This window comes from Scyliorhinus torazame, chromosome 20 (genome assembly GCF_047496885.1).
Source record: "Scyliorhinus torazame isolate Kashiwa2021f chromosome 20, sScyTor2.1, whole genome shotgun sequence".
Lineage (NCBI taxonomy): Eukaryota > Metazoa > Chordata > Chondrichthyes > Carcharhiniformes > Scyliorhinidae > Scyliorhinus > Scyliorhinus torazame.
Genome location: NC_092726.1, coordinates 22,922,001 through 22,939,795, shown reverse-complemented (window position 1 = coordinate 22,939,795; position 17,795 = coordinate 22,922,001). Strand labels below are relative to the sequence as shown.

At 54.4% G+C, this 17,795-nt stretch overlaps 1 protein-coding gene across 4 annotated transcripts; it reads left to right on the top strand.

The window, feature by feature from the left end:
* Positions 1-234: 234 nt before the first annotated feature.
* Positions 235-14,872, top strand: LOC140396962 (transcription factor IIIB 50 kDa subunit-like). Of its 4 annotated transcripts, none has more exons than XM_072485951.1 (5): positions 235-340; positions 889-1,060; positions 8,966-9,025; positions 11,139-11,460; positions 13,961-14,872. In XM_072485951.1, exons 2-5 carry the CDS (start codon positions 907-909, stop codon positions 14,700-14,702), a joined length of 1,278 nt encoding a protein of 425 aa, XP_072342052.1. In that variant the 5' UTR covers positions 235-340; positions 889-906; the 3' UTR covers positions 14,703-14,872. The 4 variants fall into 4 exon arrangements, with proteins under 4 accessions (XP_072342052.1, XP_072342051.1, XP_072342049.1 ...); XM_072485950.1 differs by having other exon boundaries at positions 253-404; XM_072485948.1 differs by lacking the exon at positions 235-340 and adding an exon at positions 506-650.
* Positions 14,873-17,795: the final 2,923 nt, after the last annotated feature.

The following is a 17,795-nucleotide window of genomic DNA, read 5'->3' as shown; positions in this document are numbered from 1 at the left end:
TCGCTATCTTTGGATGAGTGGGATTAGGATGATGGGGGGGGGGCGCCATTTTTGTGAGGGGTAAATGGGCGGCTGCCGGATTGGCGAGGGGGTGGAGAAGGCTCGCCGCCATCTTTATGAGGGGCAGAGGTTCCGTCATCATCTATGCGGGCTGGGCAGCTGGAGAGAGAGAGAGAGAGAGAGATGGTCGCCATCTTTGTGAGGGGAAACGGGCGGCCGCCGTCTTTGTAGGCGGGGGGAAGGCACCGCCACCATCTTTATGGGGGGCAGAGAAAACGTCATCGTCGTTGCGAGATGGGCGGCTGGAGAGAGAGGGACATGGTCGCCATCTTTGTGAGGGGTAAATACTTCGCGGCCAAGAGCAGGAGGACGAGGTCGAGGGACCGACGCCGTCATTGTGCGGGGTAAATTGGACAGCATTGTGCAGGGCGGCCGCACTCTTGGTGGGGAAAGAAAAGTACCAGCCGTACCGTGTGCGAATGGATGGCCGCCATGCTTGTGAGGGGAAAAAAAGGCGCGCCCGCCATCGTTGTGCGGGGCGAGCAGTCGGCAGCCATCATGACCACAGGGGAAGGCCACGCCTGTGAGAATGGGTTTCCCTCAACCTTTCGCCCAACTTAACGACGTCCTGTGTTTACAGGCGTGCACACGTACGTTTACCTGCTGCAGACAGGGTCAGTGGCGCCATTGCTACTTCTTCTCCAGTCAGAGCTTGGAGGGGTCACAGCAATGGCACTGTGCCAACTCACTGTGTTTGTGTGTCAGGGGGCTGTGTGAAGATAGAAGGGGAGATATACAACTAAATTGCTTGATATTCCATGCTCAATATTTTTGTGGTTCCAGTGGTTTTTAAAAAAAAATGTTTTTTTCCCTCCTCTCTTGGTGCAGGGGCAAGCATCCCAGAAGATGCCTGGGACAGGCAGCTGCCCAGAATGTGGCTCCTCTCAGGTGGAGGAGGATTCCCACTACAGCCAGAGCCACCTGGTGTGCACCGACTGCGGCTTCCTGCTGACGGAGGGGTTGCTCACGTCGACGCGCTCCGAGGAATGCTTCTCCCAAGGTACGGACCCTCCCCGCCTGTTGGCTCCCCTCCTCATTTTTCTGAGGGATGATTGCGCCTTCCCGCTGCCCTCAACGCCCCCACGAAGGTGGCACGGAGCGCCTGCTGGCTCCCCCGGCCGTTTACCGTCGTGGTCGGCGGGACGTGTGGAGGATTCGCTCCTGTTTAATAATCTTTATTCGAAAAATGAAAATCGCTTATTGTCACAAGTAGGCTTCAAATGAAGTTACTGTGAAAAACCCCTAGTCGCCACATTCCGGCGCCTGTTCGGGGAGGCTGTTACGGGAATCGAACCGTACTGCTGGCCTGCCTTGGTCTGTTTTCAAAGCCAGCGATTTAGCCCTGTGCTAAACAGAGGTGTACAGAGCACACCTTACAAGGGCAACGATGAGCCGGCTCTTTGAGGGGGTGGAAGATGTGTGTGAACGTTGTGGGGGGGGTGCCCGCATGCAAACTGCATTCATATGTTTTGGTCCTGTCCAAAGCTGGAGGATTACAGGAAGGAGGTGTTTAGGGTAATCTCCAAAGTGGTGCATGTGAAACTGGGCCTGGGCCCTTGGGAGGCCATATTCGGGGTGTCGGACTTGCCAGGGTTGGAAACGGGTGCGGAGGCAGATATTGTAGCCTTCGCCTCGTTGATTGCCCGAAGGCGGATCCTGTTAGGGTGGAGATCAACCTCTCCACCCTGTGCCCTGGTGTGGTGAGGGGACCTGTTGGAATTCTTGATGCTTGAAAAGGTCAAATTTGAACTGACGGGAAGGATGGAGGGGTTCTACAATTCATGGGCGTTATTATGCACTTTCAAGAATTGGATCACGTTGAACATTAGATGTGGGGGGGGGGGGTTGGGGGGGAGGGGGACTGTGTGTGTTAATGGTGACTATGGGTGATTCCTGATGACTTTTTGTCATTTGTTTATGTGAACATGCGGGCCAATGTCTGGGGTTTGGTGGGAGGATGGGATCGTTGTTATTGATATGGGGATTGACATATTTGTTACTGATTATTGTTTATTGTTGGGTGTAAATTATGGAGAAAATGTGAAAAAGGAGAATAAAAAATATTTTCTTTACAAAAAAATAATCTTTATTAGCATCGCAAGTAGGCTGACATTAACACTTTGGGAAAGTGTTGTGGAAAACTTTGACATCCGAGTAAGACTTTTAGACTGAAAATGTAACAGATAACAACACATTTAAGTTTATACTTGCACAAGGAGAGTGACCACTACAATCAAAGGTCGCAGCCAGGCACACTCTGACACACAAATTGATGTATAGATCTTTATACACAAAAAAAACCCATCCCTCTACAGGTAGTGACGTCGATAATTTCTGAGCCTTTCCGTTGGCTTAGACTAAGACAAAGGTATGATTTTTATGTCAGGTATCCGCCCCCCCCCAATGCTCCAGAAGGCCATGCAATGAAGTTACTGTGAAAATCCCCTAGTCGCCACACTCTGGCCTGTTCGGGTACGCAGAGGGATAATTCAGAATGTCCAATTCACCTAACAAGCATGTCTTTCGGGACTTGTGGGAGGAAACCGGAGCACCCGGAGGAAACCCACGCAGACACGGGGAGAACGTGCAGATTCCGCACAGACAGTGACCCAAGCCGGGAATCGAACCTGGGACCCTGGAGCTGTGAAGCAACAGTGCTAACCACTGTGCTAGCGGGCCGCCATTCGCACATTCTCCCGTGTTTGCATGGGTCGCGACCCCACGCCCCAAAGCCACGCTAAATTGCCCCTGGATTGGAAAAAAGATTAATCGGGTACTCCAAATTCAACAAAAAAAGAAAACCCATCTCTCGATCTCTAATCGTCTTCTGGGTCATTCAGAGAACCACATCAGCACAGAATCTGTTCAACCCACTGTGTCTGTGTTGGCCCGCCTCGGGAGCACTTCACGTACTGCTTGTGCCCCCCCCCCCCCCCCCCCCCCCCCCCCCAAATCCCTGCACATTCCTCCTTTTCAAATATTTCAAAAAGATAGAATTTGGCAGCACAAAGCGAGGCCACTCACACCTGCGGCAGCTGCAAAACTAACTATCTATCTCTGTCTTAAAGACACTCAGTGACTTGGCCTCCACAGCCTTCTGCGGCAAAGAGTTCCACAGATTCACCACCCTCTGGCTGAAGAAATTCCTCCTCCTCTCTGTTTTAAAGGATCGTCCCTTCAGCCTGAGGCTGTGTCCTCTGGTTCTGGTTTTTCCTACAAGTGGAAACATTCTCTCCATGTCCACTCTATCCAGGCCTCGCAGTATCCTGCAAGTTTCAATAAGATCCCCCCCTCACCCAACGAGTACAGACCCAGAGTCCTCAAACGTTCTTCATACGACAAGCTCTTCATTCCCGGGCTCATTCTTGTGAACCTCCTCTGGACCCTTTCCAAGGCCAGCACATCCTCCCTTAGATATGGGGCCCAACCCTTCGGGATGAAAGGGACTTTCCTCACCTCCCCTCTAATCCTTCTACCATGTTAAACCTACGGCCCCTCGTCACTGACCTCTCTGCTGAAGGAAAGAGGCCCTTTCCATCCACACGACCCTCCCAACCGCAATCGGATCCCCCTCAGCCTCCTCTGTTCGTCGGAGAACAACCCCAGCCTCTCCAATCTTCCCTCAATCTTCCAGTCCTGACAACATCCTCGTAGATCTCCTGTGTCCCCTCTCGAATGCAATGACACTCCTCCTGCAATGAGGTGACCAGACCACATGCACACACAGTACTCAAATTGCTGCCCAACTAGTTTTTTAGTTGTAGCATAACCTTCCTGATCTTGTATTCAGTGCCTCAGCTAGTAAATGAAAGAATTCCATGTGCCTTCTTAACCACCCCTGCTACCTTCAGGGATATGTGAACATTTCCCCCCCAAGGTCCCTCACTTCCTCTACACCCCTCGCAACCCTCCCATTTATTGTCTGTTGCTTTCCCTCTTTTGCCCTCCTCAAATCTATGATCCCACATTTCTCCGGGGTTGAATTCCATTTGCCACTTTCCTGCCCAGCTGAGCAGTCCACAGAATCCCCGCAGTGCAGAAGGAGGCCAGTCGGCTCACTGGGTCTGCACCGACCCTCCGAAAGAGCACCCTCCCCGGGTCCGCTCTCCCACTCGAACCCCTTGACCCCGAGCATTGATCACGGTCAGTCCACCTGACCTGCACATCTTTGGACTGCGAGAGGAAACCAGAGTGCCAACTCATTTAGACCACAAAATGGAGGGCTCCTGGAACTAAGCCGTGCAGAACCCCTCCAGAAACAGCCTCTTAGTCACAAAAAAACAGAAGTCTTGTGTACGTGCCCCTTACTGGCACCCGCTCTGCACAAGTTTCCTCCTCCGCCCATTTACGTCCGCATGACTCATCTTCACAACTCTAAAGAGTCATGACGCATGAAACATCAACTCTGTTTCTCTCGCCACAGAATGCTGTCAAACTTGCTCAGTTAGTACATAGAACATAGAAAAATACAGCACAGAACAGGCCCTTTGGCCCACGATGTTGTGCCGAACTTTGTCCCAGATTAAGAACAAATTAATCTACACCCCCATCATTCTACCGTAATCCATGTACCAATCCAATAGCCGCTTGAAGGTCCCTAATGTTTCCGACTCATCTACTTCCACCGGCAGTGCATTCCATGCCCCACTACTCTCTGGGTAAAGAATCTACCTTGGTTTGTTCCACCCGGGGAAGAAGTCTCTGACTGTCTACTCTATCTATTTCCCATATCTTATAAACCTCTATCAAGTCGCCCCTCAATTCTCCATTCTAATGAGAAAAGGCCTAGCACCCTCAACCTTTCCTCGTAAGACCTAGCACGGTAGCATTGTGGATAGCAGAATTGCTTCACAGCTCCAGGGTCCCAGGTTCGATTCCGGCTTGGGTCACTGTCTGTGCGGAGTCTGCACATCCTCCCCGTGCGAGCGTGGGTTTCCTCCAGGTGCTCCGGTTTCCTCCCACAGTTCAAAGATGTGCAGGTTAGGTGGATTGGCCATGCTAAATTGCCCTTAGTGTCCAAAATTGCCTTTAGTGTTGGGTGGGGTTACTGGGTTATGGGGATAGGGTGTAGGAATTGACCTTGGGTAGGGTGCTCTTTCCAAGAGCCGGTGCAGACTCGATGGGCCGAATGGCCTCCTTCTGCACTGTATATGCGATGTACTCTCCATTCCAGGCGACATCCTGGTAAATCTCCTTTGCACCTTTTCCAAAGCTTCCACATCCTTCCTAAAATGAGGCGACCAGAACTGCACACACGATCCCAGCATTCTCTGTCAGAAGGACAACACGATAGCACACTGGTTAGCACAGTTGCTTCACAGCTCCAGGGTCCCAGATTCGATTCCCGGCTTGGGTGACTGTCTGTGCGAAGTCTGCCCGTTCTATGCGTGGGTTTCCTCCGGGTGCTCCGGTTTCTACCCACAGTCCAAAGGTGTGCAGGTTAGGTGGATTGGCCATGATAAATTGCTCCTTAGTGTCCAAACAAAGGTTAGATGCTGTTACGGGGACAGGGTGTGGGGATGGGGCGGAGAGCTCTTTCCAAGGGCTGGTGCAGACTCCTCCTTGAATGGTCTCCTTCTGCACTGTAAATTCAATGAGAACGATTTCAGAGTTCAGCTTCCCCAAACATTAAAATGCGGCCCCTCCGTTGGATAATACTGTTAAAAAAGGTTAACCGGTCTTCTGGCATGAGGGATCAAAAATGGAAGTTGAGACGTTATGGGGAATTTATATATGATCCCAATCAGACCACACTTGGGGGCACCATGTGCGGTTTTCACTCGATAAGGTGTGGAGAGAATGGAACAGGATTCGCACAGATTCATTCGGACGTGGCCTAGTACGAGGAAACACTAAAATTGAAAAGAGAGTCTTTTGGGTTTCCTTCCATTGTGCAGATTGTGGGTGATTCCGTGGAGCGAGAGTACAGTGCTTCCAGTGATTGAGCGGCTGAAGTGAAAGGGCACAGGTCAAAAAGTACAAGATAATTAAAACAAAAGCGGGGGGCGGTTTAGAGGCGCAGTGGTTAGCACTGCTGCCTCACGGCGCCGAGGACTCTGGTTCGATCCCGGCCCCGGGTCACCGTCCGTGTGGAGTTTGCACATTCTCCCCCGTGTCTGCGAGGGTTTCGTCCCCACAACCCAAAGATGTGCAGGGTAGGTAGATTGGCCACGCTAATTTGCCCCTTAATTGGAAAGAAATAGAATTGGGTACTCTAAATTAAAAAAAAAAGGATAAAAAGAACGTGTAGATGGGAAAAAGAAGGAAAATACATTAAAACTTTTAAATCATAGATTATCATAGAATTTACAGTGCAGAAGGAGACCATTCGGCCCATCGAGTCTGCACCGGCTCTTGGAAAGAGCACCCTACCCAAGGTCAACACCTCCACCCTATCCCCATAACCCAGCAACCCCACCCAACACTAAGGACAATTTTGGACACTAAGGTCAATTTATTATGGCCAATCCACCTAACCTGTACATCTTTGGACTGTGGGAGGAAATCGGAGCACCCGGAGGAAACCCACGCTCGCACGGGGAGGATGTGCAGACTCCGCACAGACAGTGACCCAAGCCGGAATCGAACCTGGGACCCTGGAGCTGTGAAGCAATTGTGCTAACCACAATGCTACCATGCTGCCAAATGAATGGTGGTCTTGTAGATCTTAAAATGGAATTCCTGTTCGAACCACCACCCATTTCCAAGGACTGGCGCTGGTCAACGCCGGTCGTGTCTAACTTAAACTGGAACTCCAGTTTCGACCTGTGTCAAGTCATTTGCCAAGTTTTAATGGTTTCAGGTCAGGAGCCCAGCTCAATATAGATATAAGATCCCTTCCAAAGATGTTAAAAGCAATGACACTGGACAATCTCAGCAGGTCTGACAGCATCTGTGGAGAGAGAAGATAGCTTGCGTTTCGTGCCTGGATGGCTTTGACAACGAGACATCCAGACTCGAAACGTGAGCTCCCTTCTCTCTCCACAGATGCTGTCAGACCTGCTGAGATTGTCCCGTGTGTTTCCTTCCGAAGGTAAGGAGGATTGGCCATATTCAATTGTCCCTTGAGTGTCCAACGACGTGTAGGTTAGGTGGATTGGCAACAGACATGCGCGTGGGGTTACAGGGATAGGGCAGAGGAGCGACCCTAGGTGGGGGTGCACCTTTGGGCGAGGCCGGCACAGACCCGATGGGCTGAACACCGTACTTCTGCGTTGTCGGGATTCTAAGGCGGGCAGTGGGTTAGCACTGTTGCTTCAAACGCCAGGGATCCGGGTTTGATTCCCCGCTGGGTCTGTGCGGAGTCTGCACGTTCTCCCCCGTGTCTGCGTGGGTTTCCTCCAGGTGCTCTGGTTTCCTCCCACAAGTCCTGAAAGACGTGCTTGTTAGGTGAATTGGACATTCTGAATTCTCCCTCTGTGTACCCGAACAGGCGCCGGAGTGTGGCGACTAGGGGCTTTTCACAGTAACTTCATTGCAGTGTTAATGTAAGCTGACTTGTGACAATAAAGATTATTCCACGTGGACAGTGACCCAGGGCCAGAATCGAACCTGGGTCTTCGGCGCCGTGAGACAGCAGTGCTAACCACTGCACCACCATGCTGCAGATGGCTTTTCATCTTCGATTGGATTTGTTTATTGTCACGTGTACCGAGGTACAGTGAATAGTATTTTTCTGCGAGCAGCTCAAACAGATCATTTGTACATGAAAAGAAAATACGTAACAGGGCAACACAAGGTACACAATGTAAATACATAGACAGAGAGACATAGAAGATAGGAGCAGGAGGAAGCCTTTCGGCCCTTCGAGCCTGCTCCGCCATTCATCACCATCATGGCTGATCATCCAACTCAATCGCCTAATCCTGCTTTCTCTCCATAGCCTTTGATCCCATTCTCCCCAAGTGCTATATCCAGCCGCCTCTTGAATATATTCAATGTTTTAGCATCAATTACTTCCTGTGGGAATGAATTCCACAGGCTCACCACTCTTTGTGTGAAGAAATGTCTCCTCATCTCTGTCCGAAATGGTTTACTCTGAATCCTCGGGCTGTGACCCCTGGTTCTGGACACACCCATCATTGGGAACATCTTCCCTGCGTCTACCCTGTCTAGTCCCACCGGCATCGGTTGAAGCAGACAGCGTTGTAGAATTAATCAGTTCAGTCCATAAGAGGGTCGTTTAGGAGTCTGGTAACAGCGGGGAAGAAGCTGTTTTTGAGTCTGTTCGTGCGTGTTCTCAGACTTTTGTATCTCCTGCCCGATGGAAGAAGTTGGAAGAGTGAGTAAGCCGGGTGGGAGGGGTCTTTGATTATGCTGTCCGCTTTCCCCAGGCAGCGGGACGTGTAGATGGAGTCAATGGATGGGAGGCAGGTTAAAGCGATGGACTGGAGTCCCAGTTTAAGTTAGACACGACTCATTGAAGTTTCTTGCAGTCTTGGGCCAAGCAGTTGCCATACCAGACCGTGATGCAGCCCGATAGGATGCTTTCTATGGTGCACCTGTAAGTGTTGGTAAGAGTCAGTGTGGATATGCCGAATTTCCTTAGTGACCTAAGTATAGACACTGTTGTGCTTTCTTGGTCGTAGCATAGACGTGGGGGTGGATGAGGACCGATTGTTGGCGATGTGCACACCGAGGAATTTGAAGCTGTCGACCATCTCCACCTCGTCACCATTGACGCAGACAAGGGTGTGTACGATACTTCACTGCCTGAAGTTAATGACCAGCTCTTTAGCTTTGCTGGCATTGAGGGAGAGATCATTTGAATGTCTGAGGCAGGTTTGCAAAATCCAAGCTGTTTCAGGGAACAAGTGTGTTTCGAGTGCTGTACCTGTACTACACAACTTAAGTAGCATGGCTTGTCTCAATGTTAAACCGTACTCTTTGCATTCCTTTTCCACAGCAGTGAGATACAGTGAGAGCACAGCAGAGCTGAAAAAGCCCTGTCGTAATCAGATACAAGGTAAGATACTTGATTAGTCGCGGCAGAAAATGCAGGAAGCACTCGAGCAGATTTCTGATTCAGGTGGGTGATGCTTTGCCTGAGCTGGTATTTGATTTAACGAAACTTAGAATACCCAATTATTTTGTTTTCAATTAAGGGGCAATTTAGCGTGGCCAATTCACCTACCCTGCACATCTTTGGGTTGTGGGGGTGAGACCCACGCAGACACGGGGAGAATGTGCAAACTCCACACGGACAGTGACCCGGGATCGAACCCGGGTCCTCGGCGCCGTGAGGCAGCAGTGCTAACCCACTGCGCCACCGTGCTGCCCTCAGTGTTTATTGACACCACCGTCTCAACCAATGTTCCTCACAACCCCACCACAAATAATTGTCATGATTCACCAAATATGCATGTTTGTTCCCAGAAAGGAATTTTGAAATTTTTGTGGATTAATAGTCGTGCAGTTCTCTCATTTTTGACCTGGGGATTTTTCTCAGTTATAGCTGTTTCTGTAATGTGGGAAATACAGCAGTCAGCTGGTGCACAACAAGCTCGCACAAATAGAAGAATTAGCAGTTTAATAATGTTGTTGGGAGAGTAGAATATTGATGAGCGAACAGAGGAGACCTTCCATGTCCTTCAAATAATACCAGGGGATCTTTTAAGCCCTCCTGAGAATGCAGTCACGGCCTCTGTTTGAAGTCCCAGTTAAAACCCGCACCTCCGACAACGCAGGTCGCTCGGTGCTGACCCTCCAACAGCATGGTCCACCCCCGATGCCGGCCCTCCCTCCCTGCTGACCCTCCAACAGCATCGTCCACCCTCGATGCCAGCCCTCCCTCCCTCCCCACCCTCCAACAGCATGGTCCACCCTCAATGCTGGCCCTCCCCACCCACCCTCCAACAGCAGCGTCCGCCCTCGATGCCGGCCCTCCCTCCCCACCCTCCAACAGCATGGTCCACCCTCGATGTCGGCACTCCCTCCCTGCTGACCCTCCAACAGCATCGTCCACCCTTGATGCCGGCCCTCCCTCCCTGCTGACCCTCCAACAGCATGAACGCACCCTCGATGGCGGCCCACCCTCCCTGCAACCCTCCAACAGCATAGTCCACCCTCGATGGCGGCCCACCCTCCCTGCCCACCCTCCAAGAGCATGGACGCACCCTCGATGCCGGCCCTCCCTCCCTCCAACAGCATGGACGCACTCTCGATGGCGGCCCTCCCTCCCTGCAACCCTCCAAGAGCATGAACGCACCCTCGATGCCAGCCCTCCCTGCAACCCTCCAAGAGCATGGACGCACCCTCGATGCCGGCCCTCCCTCCCTGCCCACCCTCCAACAGCATGGACGCACCCTCGATGGCGGCCCTCCCTCCCTGCAACCCTCCAAGAGCATGAACGCACCCTCGATTCCGGCCCTCCCTGCCTGCAATCCTCCAACAGCATGGACGCACCCTCGATGGCGGCCCTCCCTCCCTGCAACCCTCCCAAGAGCATGAACGCACCCTCGATGCCGGCCCTCCCTGCCTGCAATCCTCCAACAGCATGGTCCACCCTCGATGTCGGCCCCCCCTCCCTGACGAACCTACAACAGCAAGGACGCACCCTCGATGTCCACCCTCCGAGACCAAGGACATACCTTGGTATGTCTTATAAAACATCCTAAATGTTTTCGAGATAAAGATAGATAGTTTTTTGAAGAATAAAGGGATTAAGGGTTATGGTGTTCGGGCCGGAAAGTGGAGCTGAGCCAAGATTAGCCATGATCTCATTGAATGGTGGAGCAGGCTCGAGGGGCCAGATAGCCGACTCCTGCTCCTAGTTCTTATGTTCTTATTATGTTCTTTGATGCCGCCCCTCCCTCAGTAACCCCCCAGTGCCGACCCTATGGCCAACCCTCCCTCCTTGCGGCTGACCCCGTGCCCCCCTCCCCCCCCCTTCTCCGTGTTGACTTGCTGTTCAATATTGCTTTCAGTATAATGTCGCCTGCAGCCAGGCCCCAAAAGTGATCCTTCTCCGCTCGGTGACTCCAGTTGTGACTCGCTCTCTGTCTCTGTCTCTTTCCCTCTCTCCTTTCTCTCTCCTCCCCCCCCCCCCCCCCCCCCCCCCCGGCTTGCCCGTCGCTCAGGTCAGATGCGGGTCCGTGACCTCTGTCGGATTCTCCGTGTGCGCCCCATCGTGGAGGACACGGCCAGCGAACTCTACCTGAGGGCCTATGAGCATCCGAGCTTCCTGCACGTCACTCTGGAGAAGAAGGAAGCCCTAGTGGGCTGCTGTGTTCACGTCGCCTGTCGCCAGCACAACTGGCCCCTGACCATGAGCACCGTCTGCTCCCTCCTTCACGTGGAGCCCACTCTCTTCTCAACAGTCTACCAGCAGCTGGTGAAGGAGCTGAACCTGGACATTCCCACACTGAGCCTCCTGGACCTGGTGAAAACTCACTGTGACGGGTCAGTATGTCCCCTCTTATCCTTCCTGACTTCACAGCGCACAACTCTTGTCTCCGCTGTTCAAACCGCGTCAGTGCTTCCACTGTTAACTAAAGCAGCTCCGAGATCAACAAGGATTGGCACACGTTGGCCGCCGATGAAATGGGGCCTGTGTCGCCATAGCTGCGACTGGTGCCTTGCTCCCAGACCACTGGCATTGCCAGCCCCCACTGGCTAACCTGTCCAAATTCCTGGGGCTGGATTCTCCGCGCCCCGACCCCGAAATCGCGTCCGGCGCCAGGGAGGGCGATCCATTTCCACGCAAGGGATCGGGACCGGCGCCGGTTCGATTCTCCGGCCCCCGAAAAGCGGGCGTACCCGGGGAGTCCGCCGCGCCACCTATCCCCCCCACCTACGGCCATTGCCAGAGGCCGGCCCCGCTACTCTCCGCCCCCGACCGGCCAAAGTCCCGACGGCGTGGATCTAACCCCAGCCGTTTGGCAAACCCGCGAGGTGACTGCGGACTCGGGGGCTGCCCCGTCGGAGGACAGGGGGGCCCCTTACGGAACCGGGGTATTTTCTGGCGGGCGGTCTAGGTCGGGCGCGCGGCCGATCAGGGGCTCTACTTACGCGGTCCAGCTCCGCAGTCTCAGTCCGTCATGGAGCACAGCGCCCACTGGAGGCCGCCGGCGTGCACATGCGCGGCCTCTGACCCGGAGGTGCAGGGGTGAGGTATCTGCAGCTGGAGCTGCGAGCTTCATGGCGGCTCCCTGCTAGCCCCCTGCAGGGCTGTGAATATGGGGCCTTAAGACGCTAGTTTGACGCGTGAAAGGCCACAGTTTTCACAACGGTGTGAGGACATGTTCCCTGAAATGGAGAATCCAGTCCCGAATACTGCTGCTCGTAGATGAGCAGTGACGCACGGTTCTTGCACAAACTCTGTCCTTTCAGATCACCTTCTGTAATACGCAGAATATCCTGGTCCAGGCCACACTATGGTGTCACATCTTAAAAAAAAAAACCCTGAAGCTTCAGCTCAAGGAACTCCCATCAGCAAGCACTGCAAACGAGGAATAGGTCGGCTGGTGTCTGAATGAGATACTGCTGCTGGTTGGACTGTGCTGACCCTCTCGCTGTTGCTCACTGACCGTTGACCTGCACCACTGGTGGGTGAGCCGCCATCTTGAGCCGCTGCAGTCCGTGTGGCGTAGGTACACCCACTGTGCTGTTAGGGAGGGAGTTCCAGGATTTTGACCCAGCGACAGGGAAGGAACGGCCAATATATTTCCAAGTCGGGATGGTGAGTGACTTGGAGGGGAACCTCCAGGTGGTGGGGTTCCCAGGTATCTGCTGCCCTTGTCCTTCTAGATGGTAGAGGTCGTGGGTTTGGAATGTTGCCTAAGGAGCCTTGGTGAGATGCTGCAGTGCATCTTGTAGATGGTACACACGGCTGCCACTGTGCGTCGGTGGTGGAGGGAGTGAATGTTTGTGGATGGGGTGCCGATCAAGCGAGGCTGCTTTCTAATAATAATCTTTATTATTGTCACAAGTAGGCTTACATTAAAACTGCAATGAAGTTACTGGTTTGTCCTGGATGGTGTCGTTGTTGCATCTGCACTCATCCAGGCAAGTGGGGAGTATTCCATCACACTCCTGACTTGTGCCTTGTAGATGGTGGACAGGCTTTGGGGAGTCAGGAGGTGAGTTAGTCTCCGCAGGATTCCCAGCCTCTGACCTGCTCTGGTAGCCACAGTATTTATATGGCTGGGTCCAGTTCAGTTTCTGATCAATGGTAACCCCCAGGATGTTGATAGTGGGGGGTTCAGCGATGGTAATGCCATTGAATGTCAAGAGGTGGTTATTAGATCCTCTCTTGTAGGAGATGGTCATTGCCTGGCACTTGTGTGGTGCGAATGTAACTTGCCACTTGCCTGCCCAAGCCTGGATATTGTCCAGGTCTTGCTGCATTTGGACATGGACTGCTTCAGTATCTGAGGAGTCGCGAATGGTGCTGAACATTGTGCAGTCATCAGCGAACATCCCCACCTCTGACCTTATGATGGAGGGGAGGTCATTGATGAAGCAGCTGAAGATGGTTGGGCCGAGGACACTACCCTGAGGGACTCCTGCAGTGATGTCCTGGAGCTGAGATGATTGACCTCCAACCACCACAACCATCTTCCTTTGTGCTGGGTAGTGACTCCAACCAGCGGAGAGTTTCCCCCGATTCCCATTGACTCCAGGTTAGCTGGGGCTCCTTGATGCCGCACTCGGTCAAATGCAGCCTTGATGTCCAGGGCAGTCACTCTCACCTCACCTCTGGAGTTCAGATCTTACCCGTGTTTGAACCAAGGCTGTAATGAGATTTGGGGCTAAGTGATCTTGGTACAACCCAAACTGAGCGCCCGTGAGCAGGTTGTTAGTGTGTGTGAGGTGATGGGGTGTGTCGGGATTGTGATCTCCAGTGTATTACCTGCCCGCTGCCACCCTGATTGATTTTCTCCCCCCTCCTCCTTCGCAGGTATAATTTGTTCCGGAAGTCTGCATCAGTCCCGTCCATCTTTCTGGAGGACAAAGACAAGGTGGTGGACCGTGCCCTGCAGCTTGTGGAGCTGGCCAGCGAAACGTGGCTGGTTACTGGGAGGCACCCTGTGCCCATCGTCACGGCCGCAGCGTACCTGGCCTGGCAGTCGCTGCTGCCCCGGCATCGCCTGAAGTGCAGCCTGGGCAGGTTCTGCCAGCTGGCGGGGGTCAGGCGGCCCCCGCCCACCTCGCAGCGGGTGAAGGAGATGGTCGACATTCTCGTCAGGCTGGCGCCGCAGCTGGCGTGGCTGGCGTCGCAGCGGATCGACGCCAAGACTGTGGTGAAGTACACCGGCGATATTCTGCGCCACCGCGCCCTGTTGCTCAGACAGACGCTAAGCCTCGCGCGGGCGGAGAACGCAGGCGGGCAGACCGGCCCAAGCAAAGGCATGGAAACCGACGGGGGCGAGGACAGCAGAGATGCGGAGGGCGAGGACACCGGGCCCCCTCTTCAAGACCAGCCGAGTCCCGCGGGGTCGACGCACAAACGCACGGCGCCGGTTTTCCTCCCTCCGTGCCTCACGCAGAGGAAGCGGAGGAAGCCCTGCCCGGAAGCGGAGGGAAGCCAAGGCATGGAGCTGATCACAGGGGAAGAGGAGATATCAGACAGTGAAATTGAGCAGTATCTGAGGACGCCCGAGGAGGTGGCAGCCTTCCGGGCAGCACGTGCCATTCTATGATGCTCGAGGGAGGGGGTTCATGTCCTGGCGGATGGCAGGAAGGGTGTGGTCGGTGTCTGCTTGGGGCTTGCCTTTGATGACCATTCTGCCTGGAAAGAGCCACTCTGGTACCCCACGAAATAACAGCAGGCACTAAGAGTTAAGCACAATAAACAGTGTTGGTAACTTTCTCCTTGGTTCAATTGCTCTGTTTTATTACCTTTGCTCTCGAGTCGCCAGGTATCTTTATGATACCGCCACGAGGGTCAAGTCCGAGTAATGATCAATAACCCAATACACCGATTAGTAAGATTTAAATCAAAGCACATTTATTATACACAGTAATCGCTACTCATGCACAAATTCTATGTCTAAGGTACTTCTATAACTAACAGGCCTATACTTAACTTCGGACTGGCCCACCAGGTTACGGAAACAAATGGCCTTTCGTTCGGGTTCTGAGCCTGCGGGATTCGAAGTTGGTACGGATTGGTAGCTAGGAGCGCCTATCTCGCAGCGAGCGTTGAATTAAGACTTACTTTGTTCGGCGATTACTGCACCGGTCACGGTCAATGTTGGTTCGTGTTGCTGGGTGACCCGGGCAGGACGCAGAGATGAAGAGAGAGCGATTTGAACTTGGGGCTTAACTCTTATAGTCCCCCGGGGCTTCTCGCCTTTCGGGGCGGACCCTGTACCTGGTTCTCGGTGATTGGACTTTGTCCCAATCGCTTGGTTCGATTTTCTCCAATGCTGGAGCGGTTCCCTGATCGATGGGCGGTCTTGAGGTGCTCGTTCACCTCCTTTTGTGTCGGCTCCTGCTGGCGCCGAGGAGTCTGGCTCTGCTTTGTGTGTCTAAATGTTGCTTATTGTTCCCGGGGATTGCTCATCAGTATGCAGAAGGCTGCTACATTGTTATGCTGATGGTCGCTGGTATCGATGTTGTCTGGCCTTTTCAGAGGTAAATACACAGCAAACCTGCAGCTGCTGGTTTCTGTCTATGTTGGCTGACTTTCCCATCTGCCTTTGCCGTTCGCCATTTTAAATCGGGAGTTGGCACTAAGAGTTAAGCACAATAAACAGTCTCCAAGCTGCTCCCACACAGTCTAACTGGATCATGAGTCCTCCTTCCCACCCTGCCCGCCCGCCCCATCACATTTGTTCAGCTGCCATGGACTAGAGGAGGAGACCTTCCACTCCCTCCAGCTTGATCCCCCCAGTCAATTCAGTCGTGGCTGATTGAGACTCCATTTGGCTGTGCCTCTAACAGAGGATGCCCAGGACCACCGGGCCAGTCTGTGTGAAACGTCACGCATTTTGTCCGAGAGAGAGCTGCTGGCGGCTCGTTGCAATGAAAGGTATGATTGCGATGATCTGAGGAATGGGAAGCCTGTTAATAAAGGCGGTAGTCACAGCGATGGAGCCAACGCACGGCAGCTGCTCATGACCCCAGGTCTCAGTCTCATTTACAGGACAGCAGAGCCAGCGTTGTCCTCCACTTCCCTTTCTGAGATTTATCAGCCGAGTCGACCGTAACTGACTCTGCGCTCCGAAGCTGCTGATAGATTCAAGGCTGATTGGAGTCTGTTGTCTGTGCTGTGTGGGAATTATTGAACACCCCAGGCAGGACGGTCAGGCAACGAAATAAACAATCTGAGTGATGTGTGATCACGATAGGCCACGTTACCCCTTCTCTTCGAAATAATGCCACAGGACCTTTTGCAGCCATCTGGGAGGGCAGATGGTGCGGCCCCCCCCTGACGGTGCGGCCCCCCCCTGACGGTGCGGCCCCCCCTGACGGTGCGGCCCCCCCTGACGGTGCGGCCCCCCACTGACGGTGCGGCCCCCCCCGACAGAGCGGCCCCGCCCTGACGGTGCGGCCCCCCCCTGGTGGTGCCCCCCCCCCTCTGATGCTGCCGTGCTCCCTCATTCCTGTCCCTCTGATGGTGCCGTGCTCCCTCAGTCCTGTCCCTCTGATGGTGCGGTGCTCCCTCAGTCCTGTCCCTCTGATGGTGCCGTGCTCCCTCAGTCCTGTCCCTCTGATGGTGCCGTGCTCCCTCAGTCCCCCCCCTCTGATGGTGCCGTGCTCCCTCAGTCCTGTCCCTCTGATGGTGCGGTGCTCCCTCAGTCCTGTCCCTCTGATGGTGCCGTGCTCCCCCAGTCCTGTCCCTCTGATGGTGCGGTGCTCCCTCAGTCCTGTCCCTGCCCGATGACAGGCCGGTGCTCCCTCAGTCCTGTCCCTGCCCGATGACAGGCCGGTGCTCCCTCAGTCCTGTCCCTGCCCGATGACAGGCCGGTGCTCCCTCAGTCCTGTCCCTGCCCGATGACAGGCCGGTGCTCCCTCAGTCCCCCCCCTCTGATGGTGCCGTGCTCCCTCAGTCCTGTCCCTCTGATGGTGCGGTGCTCCCTCAGTCCTGCCCCTGCCCGATGACAGGCCGGTGCTCCCTCAGTCCTGTCCCTCTGATGGTGCCGTGCTCCCTCAGTCCTGTCCCTCTGATGGTGCCGTGCTCCCTCAGTCCTGTCCCTCTGATGGTGCGGTGCTCCCTCAGTCCTGTCCCTGCCCGATGACAGGCCGGTGCTCCCTCAGTCCTGTCCCTGCCCGATGACAGGCCGGTGCTCCCTCAGTCCTGTCCCTGCCCGATGACAGGCCGGTGCTCCCTCAGTCCTGTCCCTCTGATGGTGCCGTGCTCCCTCAGTCCTGTCCCTGCCCGATGACAGGCCGGTGCTCCCTCAGTCCTGTCCCTGCCCGATGACAGGCCGGTGCTCCCTCAGTCCTGTCCCTGCCCGATGACAGGCCGGTGCTCCCTCAGTCCTGTCCCTCTGATGGTGCCGTGCTCCCTCAGTCCTGTCCCTGCCCGATGACAGGCCGGTGCTCCCTCAGTCCTGTCCCTGCCCGATGACAGGCCGGTGCTCCCTCAGTCCTGTCCCTCTGATGGTGCCGTGCTCCCTCAGTCCTGCCCCTCTGATGGTGCGGTGCTCCCTCAGTCCTGTCCCTGCCCGATGACAGGCCGGTGCTCCCTCAGTCCTGTCCCTGCCCGATGACAGGCCGGTGCTCCCTCAGTCCTGCCCCTCTGATGGTGCCGTGCTCCCTCAGTCCTGTCCCTGCCCGATGACAGG